The sequence below is a fragment of the Centrocercus urophasianus genome, unplaced genomic scaffold (assembly GCF_019232065.1).
Source record: "Centrocercus urophasianus isolate 14NV4802_14NV808 unplaced genomic scaffold, USGS_Curo_1.0 seq_34, whole genome shotgun sequence".
Taxonomy (NCBI): domain Eukaryota; kingdom Metazoa; phylum Chordata; class Aves; order Galliformes; family Phasianidae; genus Centrocercus; species Centrocercus urophasianus.
In genome coordinates, this window is record NW_024884911.1 from 7,905,719 (window position 1) to 7,920,880 (window position 15,162).

Genomic DNA, 15,162 nt, shown 5'->3' on the forward strand with positions numbered 1-15,162 from the left:
TCTCTTTGTGTTCCAGGACAAGTGATCAAGAAAGATGTCACAAAGCTCCTTGTAAAAGACAAGTTGATTTTATTCTACTGTTTACTTAGATAAGTCTTTTCTTTGCACAAGCAGTAGATAATTCTCTGTGTTTAAATTAGTGTGCATTAACCTGGGACATCGCCAGTTTTTGATGCGTCTGAAGTATCAAAAGTTTTACCAATTTTGAAGACCACATGGCTCAAAGGATGCATCCGTGCAAACGTTATAAAATAGCTAACTGGCACTTTGTGATTCTTTCAAATCTCTAGTACTGTGAGAGCGTACAGTCAGGAGATGGGTGCTAAAAGGGCTGAAGTGTCTGCACGGACTGTTCTATTTGCATACTTGTTAATGTGACAATTCAAGCCTTTTCATGATTTTTTGACTATTCCCCTCACCTCATCCTCCTGTTCTTTGGAATTGAGCAGAACATTTGGATGCAGCTGCAATGTAAAAGCTGAAAATTAGTTGGCTGAAGCAAACACAGTCAAAAGATCCACTTATATTTTTATAATTTAAGGAAAAAAGTGTTTTTAACATCCTAAATATTGTACACACCTCATCTGATTGAGACTTGCATTCCTTTATGAGATGCATGCCTTGTCCGTTCCCATGCATGATTTATAGATCTCTCAAAATGTTAAAGGTTAAAAAAAAAATCCCTGTCAAATTTTGATTGTGGCAGTGATTTTTTTTTTAATGTTTTTAACATTTTACTTTTTGCTATGACTGTTGGTGGGTTCTAGCTGATCTGTTCTGTTCAGCTTGTGTTATGTTCACTTCACTGCATGTATTATTTCAGTTCAGTACTTTACCATTTACTTTGCCATTAGAGCTCTGTTTTCTGAAAAGCTGCATAATCAGACTTAATTTTTTATGAAATGAATCTCATTACAACTGCATTCTTTTAATAAGGCGATGCAGTCTGCATGGACCCCCAAAAAAGTTCCACCTTATTAAAAGAGAGAGCAGTGCAAGTTGCACTGTCAGTTGCTTGTAAGCCATTTGTTCTTGACAGGTCACATGTGAGACATTTCTAACAGTGCTAAATTAATGTATGTTCTGTTCCTAGTTTTGTAGCCCCAGAGTTTCCTTTGAAATGGAAAAGTGTCCTATGTAGCCAATCCTGAAAAGGTTGCAGTTGGTGGCCAAATGTGAGTCGACCAACTCTGCAACTGTATAGCAGTATTAGGAAACCCTAATACTGTCTTGAGCTAAAGTTAGTGATGCTTCATACTCATATCAATGGCAGAAATATTTCTTGGTATCCCAAGATTTTTTGATTTTTTTAATGTAGGAATTGGTGGTTTTCAGCCATTCCTTTCACTTTTGCTCTCAAACAGACTGGCAGGTAGCTCAGTTGTGTGAGCTTAGCAGAACCTTTCTTTAGGTTACTTAGGAGCACATGTTCAGCTATGAGCATTTAAGAACTGTGAATTCTGTATTTGAAGTATTAAAAATGAATCTTTGCTGCAGATTGGAGACCTGTTTAAAATGTTTTGTCCTTTCTGGAATACTGAAATTCATTCTTTGAACATTTTCTTCTCTTCGCAGTGCACTTATTGCAGATGTTATATCAATTCTGAGAGGCTAAAGGGGTTGATTGATTTAACATTAGTTTTTAGTGAGATTCTGGTTATAGGATATACTAGCTTATGCAGACATTTATCGAAGGTATTAATTGTTCTCCACAAAATAAGTAATGAATTTTAATCTTTTGCTATCTAGTGTAATGAGAGCTGGTATTTGGATTTTTTTGTGTTATATCTGTGGATAAATAGTGAATGACTAAATTAGAAAATATGATGTTGCATTTTTCTTCTATTTTGATAGATGACCAAACTACTGAATATGAGTTACATTGAGTATGTAGCCAGTAAAGTCTCCACGTTCCTCCATTTTCTCCCTACAACTATAGTAGCTCAGATTCACTTCGTTTCTGGGATTTTTGGTTGCTTCCTCCTTTTCCTGTGTTCATTAAGTTCTTAACAGAGCTTCGTTACCGCTGTTAATTTCAAATTTCTTTTTGCCCTCTGTAGGTCCATATGATTTCGGTGGTGTTCTGACAAATAGTAACCGGGATGTTATAAATGGAGATGCTATCCACAAGCGAAACCAATCTTACAAGGAGATGCATTGGTAAGTTTTATGAGTGTGACAATTGCAAACACATTCAGTTCATGGCAGGACATCATAAATGTAGACTGGCTTGAACTTCACCAATTGTAAATGACTGTGCAATTCTAAATGACAATTTAAGCATGGGAAGTATTACTGTGACTTAAGGTAAATTCTTTATTACTGGGAAGTTTCAAGTTAATGGATGATTAGTTCTCAAGAAGACAAACATCTCTACATCTCTTGTTAGGAAAGAACTAACAATTCCTGTAATCCATGTTACAGAGAATACCCAGTTAGTTTTGCAGTTACTTTCTCAGGGTGAATCTGAAGATTGAGGCAAGAGGGAACTGCTGACTTTTTATCTGGACATGAGCAGCTGTGTTTGAGAAACTCGTGCCCTGTCACAGCTTCGTAGCGATCCTAGTGCTCTGTGAAGCATCTTTCTCTTTTCAGCCTTCACCCTGGGGATCTCTACCCTTTCACAAGAAAGCCACTTTTTATCATTGTGGATTCTTCGAACAGTGTGGCCTATAAGGTAAGGCTCTTGGAGACAGCTATTTACATGATAGGATACAGTGTCAACCCCTAGTTAGCTTACACTTTTAACAGGATATTTTTTTAAACACTTTGTATTCAGTCTTTCTTTTCTTTTGAGGTTGTGCATGCTAGTCAGGATCTGATCCTATGAATAGGAACAAGAAGGAGAAGCACATGAACAGCCGCTCATTGGAAAGTAATAAATCCTCCTGGAGGGAATAAAAGTTCAAGATTTCCAAGATCTCTGGTGGGAGGTTTATTTTTGTTATATACCAAAGACAAAGCTTGGTGTGTGTGTGCATGGGGGAGGGCACTAATTAATCTGCTTTTTTTTTTCCAGTCATCCAGCACTCAGTTGCCTTTAACCACCAGAAACAAATCAAAGCATTGAGACCAATCTTTTAAAACATGGGGTGTCTGTGTCTGTAAAGTATCTCAACCAAAGAAATAACAAGACTCAAGTTAGCATCCGCTGTTACTGTAGAGTGATGTATTCTTGGACAATGAGTCTCCTTCTAGGGTGCTATCAACTCAAAATAGAATTACTCCATGCCAAATCATATTTGGGAATCTGCAGTTCGGGTAATAAAAAAGCAGGCATTTGCAATCTGAGTTGGCTATTGCATCTGGAGAGCATTATGACACTTATTTCAGTCATGAATTAGATATTATGAATGTGCTATATCTGGGGAAAGTGCCACTTCCTTATGTCTTGCTTTTTATAGCTCCATTATTTGCAGTGAGAAAAGTGAACATTCACAGCTGTGTTTCTGAGGCGGAGTAGGGACGTCTAGTGGCCAGATGAACTTGTTCTTGTTTCCGTATCCACAGCCTGCATCGTTTGTTTTAAAGGCTTGTGTTGGCTAATGAGTTATTAAATTAGTGACTAGGTGATTCGGAATTGTTCTGTATTGAGCCATGTAATTCTTACCTAACAGTCTTAGAAATGATCTGGCCTCTCTGTAGAGTGTTGTTCGTGGCATTGTAGCGCATTTCAGAGGGCTTTTTAACCTCTGCTGTGTTGAACTTCACCACGCTAGCTTGCAGCATAAATTTGTTTTTTATTAAATCTCTTCTCCATTTAAAGGGAGAGAAATGTAATTAGAGTGCTTTACTCTGAGAAGAGAATGTGGTGGAGATTCATTTTTCTCTGCTCTTTCTTGACATTGATTCCTATATAGTTGTTTTGTTTTCTTTTCAACTGAAGGGCAGTGACAGAATTCTCAGTCTCAGTATTTCCTAGCCCTTGTAAATTCCTGTCTGTTGTTCTGCATGTGTTTACGTGCTTGGTTTCATGTAGCAGAATATCTTAACAGTGCTGTCCTCAGATATTCCCTCGGTGTGTTACAAGGTGTTTTGTAGACTTAAGCACTGGCGCAAAGAGGTTCTGTGCAATTCTGTGAAAAGCTGAGGTCAGTGTACTGACTTTTTTTCTACACAGTCACTGTGATCTTTTCTGACAAGACAGCAGCTATCCTGACATTTAAATGTCACGACTGGCAACACCAGCAGTAACAGCAACTGCTCGCGCTTCCTCTTCTAAAATCCACTTCTGATCTCCTGTGTGCACTCCCATCCTCACAACCTTCCTTGAAGGTTTGAATAGTGATGGCTGAAAGTACGTCCTGCCCACTTTGTCAGACAACCAGCGCTTACTTGATTGTGTATTTACTTCCCTGTATATTTAACTGAAAGTGGAAGATAACCGCAGATCAAGCACGTCCATTTGAATCTTTTTAAAATTTATTTATTTTGAACCTCAACTGAAATACAGATGGCTGCGTTCTTGAAGGTTCCCACTGTATATGTAGATGAAATAATATTTTGAAATCACTACTTTCAGGTAGCTGTGGTTGTGTGTGATTACAGTCAAATGCAGAGTCTTAAAGAGTATTGCTCCAGCCAGAAAGAATGCAAGGCCTTTGCCAGTGATGTGATGTAACCCTCAATTTAGTAGAGCTTACGTGTGAGATGACCTCTTTTGGAGATCACAGGTTGTTCTCTTTTGGTAAGAAATGTTTATGAGATGTGAAATGTGTTTTTAAAAGCTGCGCTTCTGTTGAGAAGCTTGAATACTGAAGTAAAAAAAAAGAGCCAATTTTGAACCAAAAGTGTGGCTTATCCTTTTTAGAGTTGTCCATGCACTGAAAGGCAGGGCATTTCCTTATCTAGACCTGCTGTCAGCAGTTCTGCTGTTGTTTGTGGTGCACGGTGTGGTCCTCCCCTGAGCCATGGCTGTTACCTGCTCCTTTTCCTTTGCTGTGTGCTTGAACACGACTCTTCCCTGTAGAATTCGGGAGCTGAGGTGGTGGAAAGTGAATCCTGGTGTTCGCTTGGGCTGTGGTTAGCAGCTGTGTCTGGGCGAGAGCTGAGGCAGGTGCCTGGAATCTTGAGACTCTCATTCTCCTGGATCCACAGTTTAGATGTAGCAGCTGGTAGAAGAAGAAGCAGCCATTTTCCAAAGAGTTCTATTTTAGGGTAAACTGGGTAGTTTTTCCCATTGTAGGACTTAGTAGTTATATTGACCTAACCACCTGGCACATTTAGAATCCATACTGTTCACAGATGCTGTCAAGGAACAACGCCCTTCTTGAGATGTGTGACTGACCTTGGTTTTACTTTATGGCTATAGGCAATGTTTAATAGCAGTATTCATTTTACTGAGGGAACATGTCAGAAATCTACATGACATTACACTTGGTCTTAGCCAGAAGCCAAGAAGTGATGTGGCCCTGCCTGTGGCAGGGGGTTGGAGATTCATGATCCTTGAGGTCCCTTCCAACCCGGGCCATTCTGTGATTCTGTGAAATCTATGTTGGCCTCTGACTGAGTGATAGAAGATTGAGTTCAACATGTGAATCTGCTCATGAATACTGAGCACGCATGTTGAGAATGTGTGACCTGCCAGCCCCTATTCATCAAAACTGTCGGTGTCTGAAGTGACTCCTGAATTTTTGAATGTTTATTTATCATTCAGTATTGCTAACTGCTGAGCTGGCTGCAGATAGCGTCTTCATGATCGTAGTTTTTGTTTCTACATTAGAGACTGAACCTTAATATCTAGCATTATAAATCTCCATCAGGATCTTGTTGAAATAAAGAGATTTCTAGGACTAGTGAGCACTCTGTCAGGTATGTGTAGTATTTTATTTTCTTTGGACTGGATTCTTATCTTTAGCAGACTTGGATGAAATTATTTGGTGAAACTAATTTAACTGAAATATGCTGCCTGGAAAGGAATGTTACAAGTGAATTATGCAGAAAGCAGGAAGAATTAAAAAATTATCTTTTTGATGATTTTGCACAAGCAAGTGCTTGTGGTGATTTACGCCTGACATCATCCTGCCAGTTTTAAGAATATAATCTGCAGAAGCGTGTGTTGCGCTTCAGCTCTGGGTGCGTAAGGAGGAATGTAGACATAAACATTTACATTTTCTCTGCATTTGCAAGCCTGCAGTTTTAAGAAAGCTGTTGCTGACAAGTCAGATGACAGGTAATGTGGGGAAGTTCATTGCGGGTTTCTTTAGTGGTAATCATTATTGCCAGTTAATATGCCTGTTAGATACGTAAAAAGATTATTACCAGGTGAATGGTAGTGAAACAAGACAAAGACTTCTTTTAAGGTTTCTGGAGGAATTTGTGTGCAACAGAACACCTGTGCAATCCTTAAAATGCTGGTAGAAGGTCTGTTGAATAGATATTTTACAACGTGGCTTCCATACAGCAGATGTTAAGGTTGTGACCTGCTTGTTTTAAAGTGAACAAATTTTAGAATTTTTCTCCATTGGGCTCTTCTGTTTCATCAGGCAGAGGTCTTCTGGGAAGAAAAGCGTAAAGAAAGCACTTTAATGGGATAATTTTGTTGGTATTGAGGAGAAACACTACATCTTTTTTGACCTTAATGCCATTGGCTTTCACTGCTATTGCAGGATATCATTCTTGTTTGTTTGTTTTGCCTATTAATGAAAGCCGTATTTCCATGAAATTAGTGTCTGCTATCAATTGTAGTGAAATGAGAGGATTAAGCAGCCTTAAAAATATAATGGATTATATCTCTTCTGTGCTGCGAGCTAGAAGTCAGTCAGTTTGTCAGTTTTACAACCAATCTTAACTGTGTGGCAGTTAAGTTAGCGTGTTCTATGTCCTGAGAATTCTTTGTACCCTTAACCTGTCGAATGTTCAAAAGCAAGCAGAGTAACAGTCAATACTTCTAAATTCTTATCTGTTACAGAATTTTACCAACTTATTTGGACAACCATTGGTGTGCTTGCTTTCTCCAACAGCATATCCAAAAGCTTTACAAGGTATAGTATAAAGTATAGTATGGTGTTTTCTAGCACAGTGCTGGGATTCTTACTGTATTTTTATTATTGCTGTTATTATTAGCACTTGAGATAGATTTATTAGTACCCAAAGGTCAGCAGAATGCATTAAGGTATCAGCTTTTAAATGTCAAATCTGAAGCAAAATCCTCTCATATCTGGCTCTGATTTAGAGGGTAGCTTTAGGAAAACTTGGATTTGCATTGTCTGAGAAGGTGGGTCTATAGCAGGATCAGGAGAAGAAACATCATTTTTCTGTCTATGTGATTATGATAAAATAATAACTATTCTCCTACAGGAAAGAAGGGGACAGACTTTAGCAGGGGCTGAGGTGATAGAACAAGGGGAAATGGTTTCAAGCTCAAAGAGGTTAGGTAAAAGGAAAAGATCTTTTACAGTGAGGGTGGTAAAGCGCTGGAACAGGTCACCCAGTGATGTGGTGGATGCTTCGTCCCTGGAGACTTGAAAGGTGAGGCTGGATAAGGCCCTGGGCAACCTGATCTAGCTGTGGTGTCCCTGTTCATTGCAGGGGAGTTGGACTGGATGGCCTACAGAGGTTCCTTCCAAGTTTAAGCTTTCTATGATTCTATGATTCTATTTAAAATTTCCTTATTGGAATTTGCCATATTAAGGTTACTATTCACCACAAAGACAAGTATGAGCATCTAGCTTAAGCTATGTAGAGAAGTGTTAGGCAAGCATCATGAGCAAATGTGCAAGAAGCAGACACTTTTCATTAGTTTCAGAACTAGTTCTGCTATTTAGCAGAAACTTAAGTAGAAAGTAAGTGTTGTAATAATTCAATTTAAACGGACTTTGAAAAATAGAGCTGAATTCTTTATCAACTATTAGATGCTTGTGTGATGTTCACTGATCAGTCAGGAACGCCTTGCTGTTGTTGTGAGGGTGTGGTATGGTGCACTGGAGTACAGTACAGAGCCTGGCACTGGGGCTGTTAGGGTCTGTGCTCATGTGCTGCCTTGGGCAGATAGGTTACGAAAGCACGTGAAACTAACAAACTGCTGTTGGAGAATGCAGTGGGTGAGCAGCTTCATTCTGAGGCAAGGACAGCTTTTCTGCTTTATGAGCCAAATGTATCTCTGTCTATTGATTTTTAGATCAGTCTCAGCGGGGCAGCCTCTTCACACTCTTTCTGAACAATCCTTTAATGGCATTCCTGTTTGTCTCTGGATTATCAAGCATGCGCAGAGGGCTGTGGGAGAAGTGTCAGGATTATCTTAGGAAAATCAATCGAGACATCGCGCAGCTGCTGACCCACTCCCGCTCCATCGGTACGTGCCGCGGGCTTGCGGTGGAGACGTGGTGCAATTCAGGTGATGCTGTTTTCTGCTGCTCGGCCTTTCCAAGGGGCAGAGTAGCAAACGAGGAGGGAGGAGGTGCGCAAGTATTTGTGGCTTCCTCAGGTCTTATTTTTAAAGCCCTTCTGAATTGATTCTGTTTGTTGCCTTTTTTTTTTTTTATAGATCAATCCTTTCTTCAGTTTTTTGGGGATGAATTTCTTCGTTTGCTTCTAACAAGATTTATCTTCTGTTCAGCTACTATGAGGATGCACAAAATTTTCCGGGTATGCAGAGATATCTGTCCCTTTGTGAGAATGACAGTTGAGTGCTTATAGAACTGCAGGATGGAAGGGCCTAATGGCTAAACATATAGTTGTGACCTCAGAAAGAGAGCTGATATTCACGTGCTAATGCCTTTAGCTTGTATTGGATTTGTGTCTTTGTACCTCTCCACACACATGAAGCCTTTGTCTTGCTTCATTCTTAATATTTTATGTCAGTAGCAGATGTTCTGAGTCACTCTAAACAGCTTTGTCTGGTAGAAAAAATTCCTTTTGATAGTGAGAACTATTATTTCTACACAGCTAAAAAGGTGTAGAACAAGAATATGAGAGGAAAGTAGAAAGGAGTGGAACTTCATTGCTGGAATGTATTCTAACATGGATTGGAGTTTGAAAGGTGTTTGAAGTTTTAATGAGTAAACTAAGCAGGAAGATGGTATTTTCCCTCCCTGCTGGTTAATATTGTACCAACAATGAAATCCTGCTTCTGGATCTGCACCATTCTATATTTCTGTGTGTTGGCATATCAACTGCCTACTCTATTTTTAAACATTACAGAAGAAAAAAAGTCAAAACATAGGAAGTATACAGTATTCATCTCATGTAACTCATGTAACAGATATCTCGTAGCTTTCCAAACCGAAGTTAGCTGCTAGGCTTCCTGGAGAAAAATAGGTCATCTGTGAGTGGGGATGGATTGGTCCCTTTAGGATGAGAGAAATCTCCCAGTGGAGATGCTGAAATGTCTACAGTGTCAAGAAATAAACTCTGGCCTATTAGGTAAGTATAGGTCAGGTTGGGGTTTTTTTTTTGTTTTTTGTTTTAATCTTTGTCATTGTTTTATATGGCAAAGCTTTTATGAACGTATGATTTAACCGTCTTAGACGAACGGGGGTTTGTAGAGCCACTCTGAGGTAATGGAAAACTGGAAGTGGCGTCATTTCTGATGGAAACTTTTCTCTCTCTGGCAGGCTAAACAGATTGGGTTATCTCCTATGTGAAATTGGACTTGTGCAGTCTTCTTCTGAAAAGCTATAAAAAAAAATGTCTGATTCTTTTTGTTTTCACTGTCATCTAGCAGGAAACACGGAATTATCCAGAATCTTACCCTCAGCTGCCAAGAGATGAAACGGTGGAGAACCCTCACCTCCAAAAGCACATTTTGGAGCTGGCTTCCATACTGGATGTTAGAAATGTTTTCCTGGAAAACACTCTTGACGACTATTGAGAAAAACTGTCTTACTGCAAAGGGGTTTCCCTGGCCACAGATTTTGAATGGTGCAGTTTTCTAATGTGAAAATCATAAAAGGAAGTACTTGATTTTATTTTTAAACTTAGGACCATTATTTTAAAAAGTAATAATAAACAGCTGTTAGGTTAGCTGTTCCATTCTGTATGGGGGGGTCAATTTTATAAGAAGTTTTCATGTCTTTTAAATGTTAAACTAAAGAATTGCTAGAGGTTTATTTCTGGTCTTGTGGCTGTCAACCACATTTCCAACAGCTGATCCTAAGCATAGAAGTATTATTGGTTACCTTTATCCCACATTTGTGGAAATCCTTTATTTTTATACAATTTTAAGAAATTGGAAAAAAATTGATAGAAAAATGATATTTTGTCCCCAAAGAGTCTGGATTTGAAATGATAGAGATGGAACCACCCAGTGCAAGCCAACAACAGCAATAAAACAAAGTCCTTCATAACCAATATATTTTTTCAGTCTTAGGCAAGTAAGTAGACAAAACTGTGGAAGATTAAGTTGCATTTGGAGACAACGAGTTTGAAATGAAGTTGTAAAGAAAGTTAATGCTCCCTACAGATTTGACACAGCAATGTCATGTATAAACTCTGAACTGCTGGCCAAGGACACAATTTCCCCTCTGTCTGATGGGATACGCGGTTAGCAATTAGTGAATTAAAAACTAAGAAAGCTAGCACCCCTCTCGCACTGTAATAAGGATCATCTTGCCATTTTTGTTGCTGCCACAGTTTTCTAGGAGATAGCATTCTTCATTGTGAGCCACTAGTCAGATATTCTTTAATTTCCAGCAGGTTTTATCTTCCTTTCTTTGTGTGGATGAAATGTGTGGCTCCCACAGTGTTACCATTCCCTGACTGGAGTTGAAAGATTGCCCCATGAGTGCTGAATACAAGCCCTTCCTATCCCCCATTTATTAGACCAACCTGTGCTGGAGCTGTGCCCTGAGAGAGAGATGCCAGTGCTCCTCTCGTGAGTTAAAGTGTGGATCCTGCCAGTAGGAGAGGTTGTGGTTGTGTTTGGTAGCCCTGTAGTATCCCTCAGCCTAGGGATCTTAAGGAGTGCAGCAGTCTCTGCAAAGGCTCTTTCTGGAGAAAAGTGCTTGCCTGACTCTCTTAGACTGTACTGCCTTCTTTGCAGAGCTCGAGGACCTCTTGCAACTCCTGGTAGTAACGGTTTGAGCAGGGGGAAGGAAGTGAAAATATTTTAATTAAATGAGTTGATGTTCACTGTTCCGTGTACTAGAAAGGCAGTGGAAGAATGAGGATGATCAGTGCTTTTATGTTGAACCTCAGCCATGTCTCCATTTCTGTTGGGGGAAAAAAATGCAAAATTTGGTGGCTACCATAGTTATCACAGTAGACCTGTTTGCAAGTGTTGTCATACAAGGTGTGATCTTCTCAGCTGGAATAGTGGAGGGCAGCAGTTCAGCACTGATGAGCCTTCGTTCAGTTCAGTGGCATGTTCTTCGTGGGTAGCATGGTGTGGCACACCAGGAATTGCTCGAGTGAAGGTGGGAAGTTGCTGTGATGGTCCTCTCTATCTGGGATGCAGCTGATGCCACCCATTCTTTAATTTCTAAAGTGAAAAAAAAAAAAAGAAAAAAGTCAAAAAAAAAGAAAAAAAAATAGTAGTGTTTGTTCTAAGCAGTCTTGAAGCTGTTGTGTTGGGCCCCCACCACTTGGTGCTGTTCTTTGGACTTTGGCAGGACTTTGTTACATGGGATATGGAGTTTATTTTAAAGTGTGCGTGTCTGTGTGTGTGCATGTGTATTCTAGGCGTCTGTGTGTATATGTACAATACGCATACATCTACTGGCTGGTGTAAATTGTAAATATGTATATATGTATAGGTACTTGTATATGTATTAAAAAGTATGAAACAGTACAATGTCTATATACAAAATTTATATATACACACATACGCCATTCTGGGTGCATTCCCCAAAGTATTCCAGATCATTTGTGGTTGTCGTAACAGTTACGGCTCTTCTGCTGTTGTAATAATCTGTTTTAAGGGACTTGCAGTTTGTCCTTGAAGTAATTCAGAAGTGATTTCAGATGCAGGAAGCCTCAGTTAGCCGGGGGAATGAGTGCTCCTCTCTGTGTTACAGTGATTAGATTCATAGATTCTGAACTGTGAAGCAAATGATCTGCCTTTACCTCTGGTAGGAGGTCTCCATTTATTAAAATATGGGATTCTGCGTTGGAAGCTAAAGATAGCAGAAGGCCTTTAATGCAACAGCAAGTGAGAGAGAGGGATTTTCTGTTACCCTGCCTGCTGTTCCTCCTCCGGCAGCGTTCAGCTTTCAGGAGAGAAGGATTCAGATTTCCCAAGCTCACTGCCTTCCAATCAAATGCTTTTGTTTTGCTTTAGCATTTGCTTTGATGAAGCTGTTCTCGTTTTGGTTCCATGTACCTGGATGTCAGTATGCGAATTCTGAGGATAGGAGTGATGGTTCCATTAGCGTGAGCTGGTGAACTTCTGTGGGAAGTGTTGAACTGAATGGGAAAGCCTTGGCAGACACAGTCTTCATTTGAGCTGGGCTGAAGCAAGGAGTCTTTGCTTGTGATCTTACAGGTTTCTACTCCACTGTGCAGCCCTAAGAAAAGGTCTTTAAGAAAACAAAACGAACAGAAAAGCTGCAGATGCTAGAATATAGGAGGAGAATTTGAAACTTTCAAAATTAGTTCAGATGTTGAATTTCTTAGCAGCAATGACCGTCCAAGTCAAAAATTCCTCCTGGAGGTCCCTCATTCTCTTCTTACCTTCTGATCTTTGGTTCAGAAGGACTGCTGCTGACAAGGGTACTCAAAGATAAAGATTTCACTTGTGTTAGAAAGAGTGCAAAAGTGTACCTTACAAAGAAAAAGGCTGATACCTTCTGTCTGCTCTCGCTGTAGATGGATAAGTATCTGGTCTTGGATTTTGAGCCAGCCCCCTCCCTTCTGACCCAAAGCAACTGCTTTCAAGATGAAAACTGATATTTTCTCTCCAAGTAAAAGCTTGTCTTGTTTGAACTTACTGAGTCATTCTGAAGTTGTGCTACTGTGTGCTGTGTGCTATGGTCATAGGTACCTTCTCTGTGTATGCTTGTAGGTACTGAAGAAAACTTTGTGTATTTAGCAGTCCTCACTGGAAGCGAGGGGAAGACTGAACCATTTCCGAGTGAGAAGATAACAGATCCCTTTCTTCTCAGGCCTAATGCCTTCCCTCTCGTCTTGCTAACCCTTCGCTCATGTTAATAGAGAAGACTTGCCATCACCAGGCAAGGGTAAATGCTGTATGTTATGTACTATGAGAGGAAAATGTGAACTGTACTGGATGTCTGTGTATTGGACAGCTTCTGCCTAGCTTCCTATTTCTTCTGCATGTAATACGTTTGAATTAATCCTTCTTTCAGAGGAGGCACCTCTGTTCCTCCCCCTCTGTTCCAGACATCTTAGCCACAGTTAGTGTTGCTGCCTTCTTTTTTTGCCTTTTTGACTTGTCAGAATAACAGTGGGAAGGGAAGAAAAGGTTATGAATCTTTACAGCTGTGTTTTTAACTACTCCTGGGATGTGATGTCTCATTTTCTTCATTCACAACTAAATGGAGCACCAGCTCTGTGAGCTTTGCAAACTGGAGTTGCTCCCTGGAGTCCTTTCTCAAGAAGTTTCAGGACGGTTTGTTTGGATAGTTTATCAAACAGTGTCTGTCAGGTTATGACTTATTAAAGCTCTCAAGACTATTCCATAGGGAGATGTGCAGCGATGTCTTTTAAGGATCGCAGGAAATAGATGGAGACGGGGAATTAGGCTTCAGATAATCATCTTCATAAGGTGCAGTGTGAGTAGTTGTGATCAGGCAGCTCCTCTGGGAATGAAAGTATCGCTCCATCGCTCATCCACAGGCATGTTGTTGTGAAGTGCCTCCCCTTGCTCTGCCTTCATCCTTACACTGTAACTCCATGCTATGCCTGAAGCCTGCTTCTTCCTAAAAGCTAAAAAGCTTGGAATCCGTCTGAACTTGTTTTTTGGTTTTTGTTTTGTTTTGTTTTGTCTTGAGGCTTCTTTTGTAACAGCTTTGTCTATGTTAGATTCTTCAGTAGGTGTTCGTATTACAGGTCACTAATGATGGCAGTAGCAGAGCCCTCGGTTAGTCCTGCCCTTTCTGGACCAAGTGGCTGCTTAGGTGTCAGCGGCTGATCTGTGATGGCTGCTGCTGTTCTTTGGCTGAGGGAGCTCCGCAGACTGGAAGCTGTTCACATCCCTGGTGACTTTGCCTAGCAGCACTGTCAGCTTGTGTGAGGGGTGTTGGTGCGGAGGGTGGGGCAGAAGTCTGCGAAGTGGAGAGGTTGCATGTTGCTGAGACGGCTCTCTGACATTTTCTAGTGTCTCTGACTTCTAGAGCAGTTCTGTTTCTATGACCAAATCTATTGCACGTGCTTTGAAGATTCAGATGTCTGCAACTAGAACAGGAGGAATACATCAGGCAATTTTTTAAAAGTTATTCTTCTGTTTTTTTTTTGTTTTTTGTTTTTTGTTTTTTGTTTTTTACTCTAAACCATTCCTCTGCCAAAACAAAAGAGATTTAGTTTGAGATTTCCGAATCGGATCATTTGGAATGTCGAAGAGCATCTCTGCATTCCTGTCGGTACGGTGATGCACGCAGAGATGATTTGCTCTTGAAGCTCCTGGTTTCACACTGAGAGCAGACTGCAGCTCCCAAAGGAGCCCTGGAGCCTCTAGCTTTGCCCGATGCAGCGGCAGCTGTTGGCTCGAGCATTAAGGCCCGCTCTTATTGTCGGCCCCTGGCGCTGCAGGTCTCCTTTGGCACGCGTTGCTCGTCGCTCCCCCGTCGGGGCTTCGTTAGGAGCGGAGCAGGAGCCGCTGTGCAGCAGGGCGGGGCTGGGAGCGTTCGGAGAAATGAGACCTTTTGGTACCAAAAGTAATTTTATAATGAGTAAACTTATTTGACAGCCGTGTGCCTGTAAATCGTATTTTGGTAAAAAAAAAAAAAAAAATAAAAACACACAGATATTTTACTTAAAATAGAGATATATGAATAAAAGTTTTGGAGCAAATAGCCTTTTTTTTGCAAAGGATCTGTAAATTGCCAAAGCAATGTAATGCCAGAGCGCGCTCTGCCCACGCTGTTGGTGTCTGTGGGAGGAAAGAAGTGTGTTTGTATTGCTGCTGGAATTGTCGGGGAAAGCTGAGATGGAAGCGAGAATCGGTGTCGGTCCATTCCGCGATGAACACCTTCGTTACCGCTGATCTGTACTGGCAATGACAATAAACGCACGACGCACGGCCTGCTCGCTGCTGCCATCACCCGG

The 15,162-nt window shown here is 40.6% G+C and overlaps 1 protein-coding gene across 1 annotated transcript in view; it reads left to right on the top strand.

Annotated features, from left to right (window-relative positions):
- SCAI (suppressor of cancer cell invasion) overlaps positions 1-15,157 on the top strand; it is a gene marked incomplete at its 5' end in the record, with an annotated part of 36,323 nt that extends 21,166 nt beyond the window's left edge. Inside the window, 6 exon segments of the mRNA XM_042831073.1 lie at positions 2,061-2,160; positions 2,596-2,677; positions 6,911-6,983; positions 8,120-8,293; positions 8,486-8,586; positions 9,662-15,157. Of these exon segments, the coding sequence (XP_042687007.1) occupies positions 2,061-2,160; positions 2,596-2,677; positions 6,911-6,983; positions 8,120-8,293; positions 8,486-8,586; positions 9,662-9,811 (680 nt within the window).
- Positions 15,158-15,162: the final 5 nt, after the last annotated feature.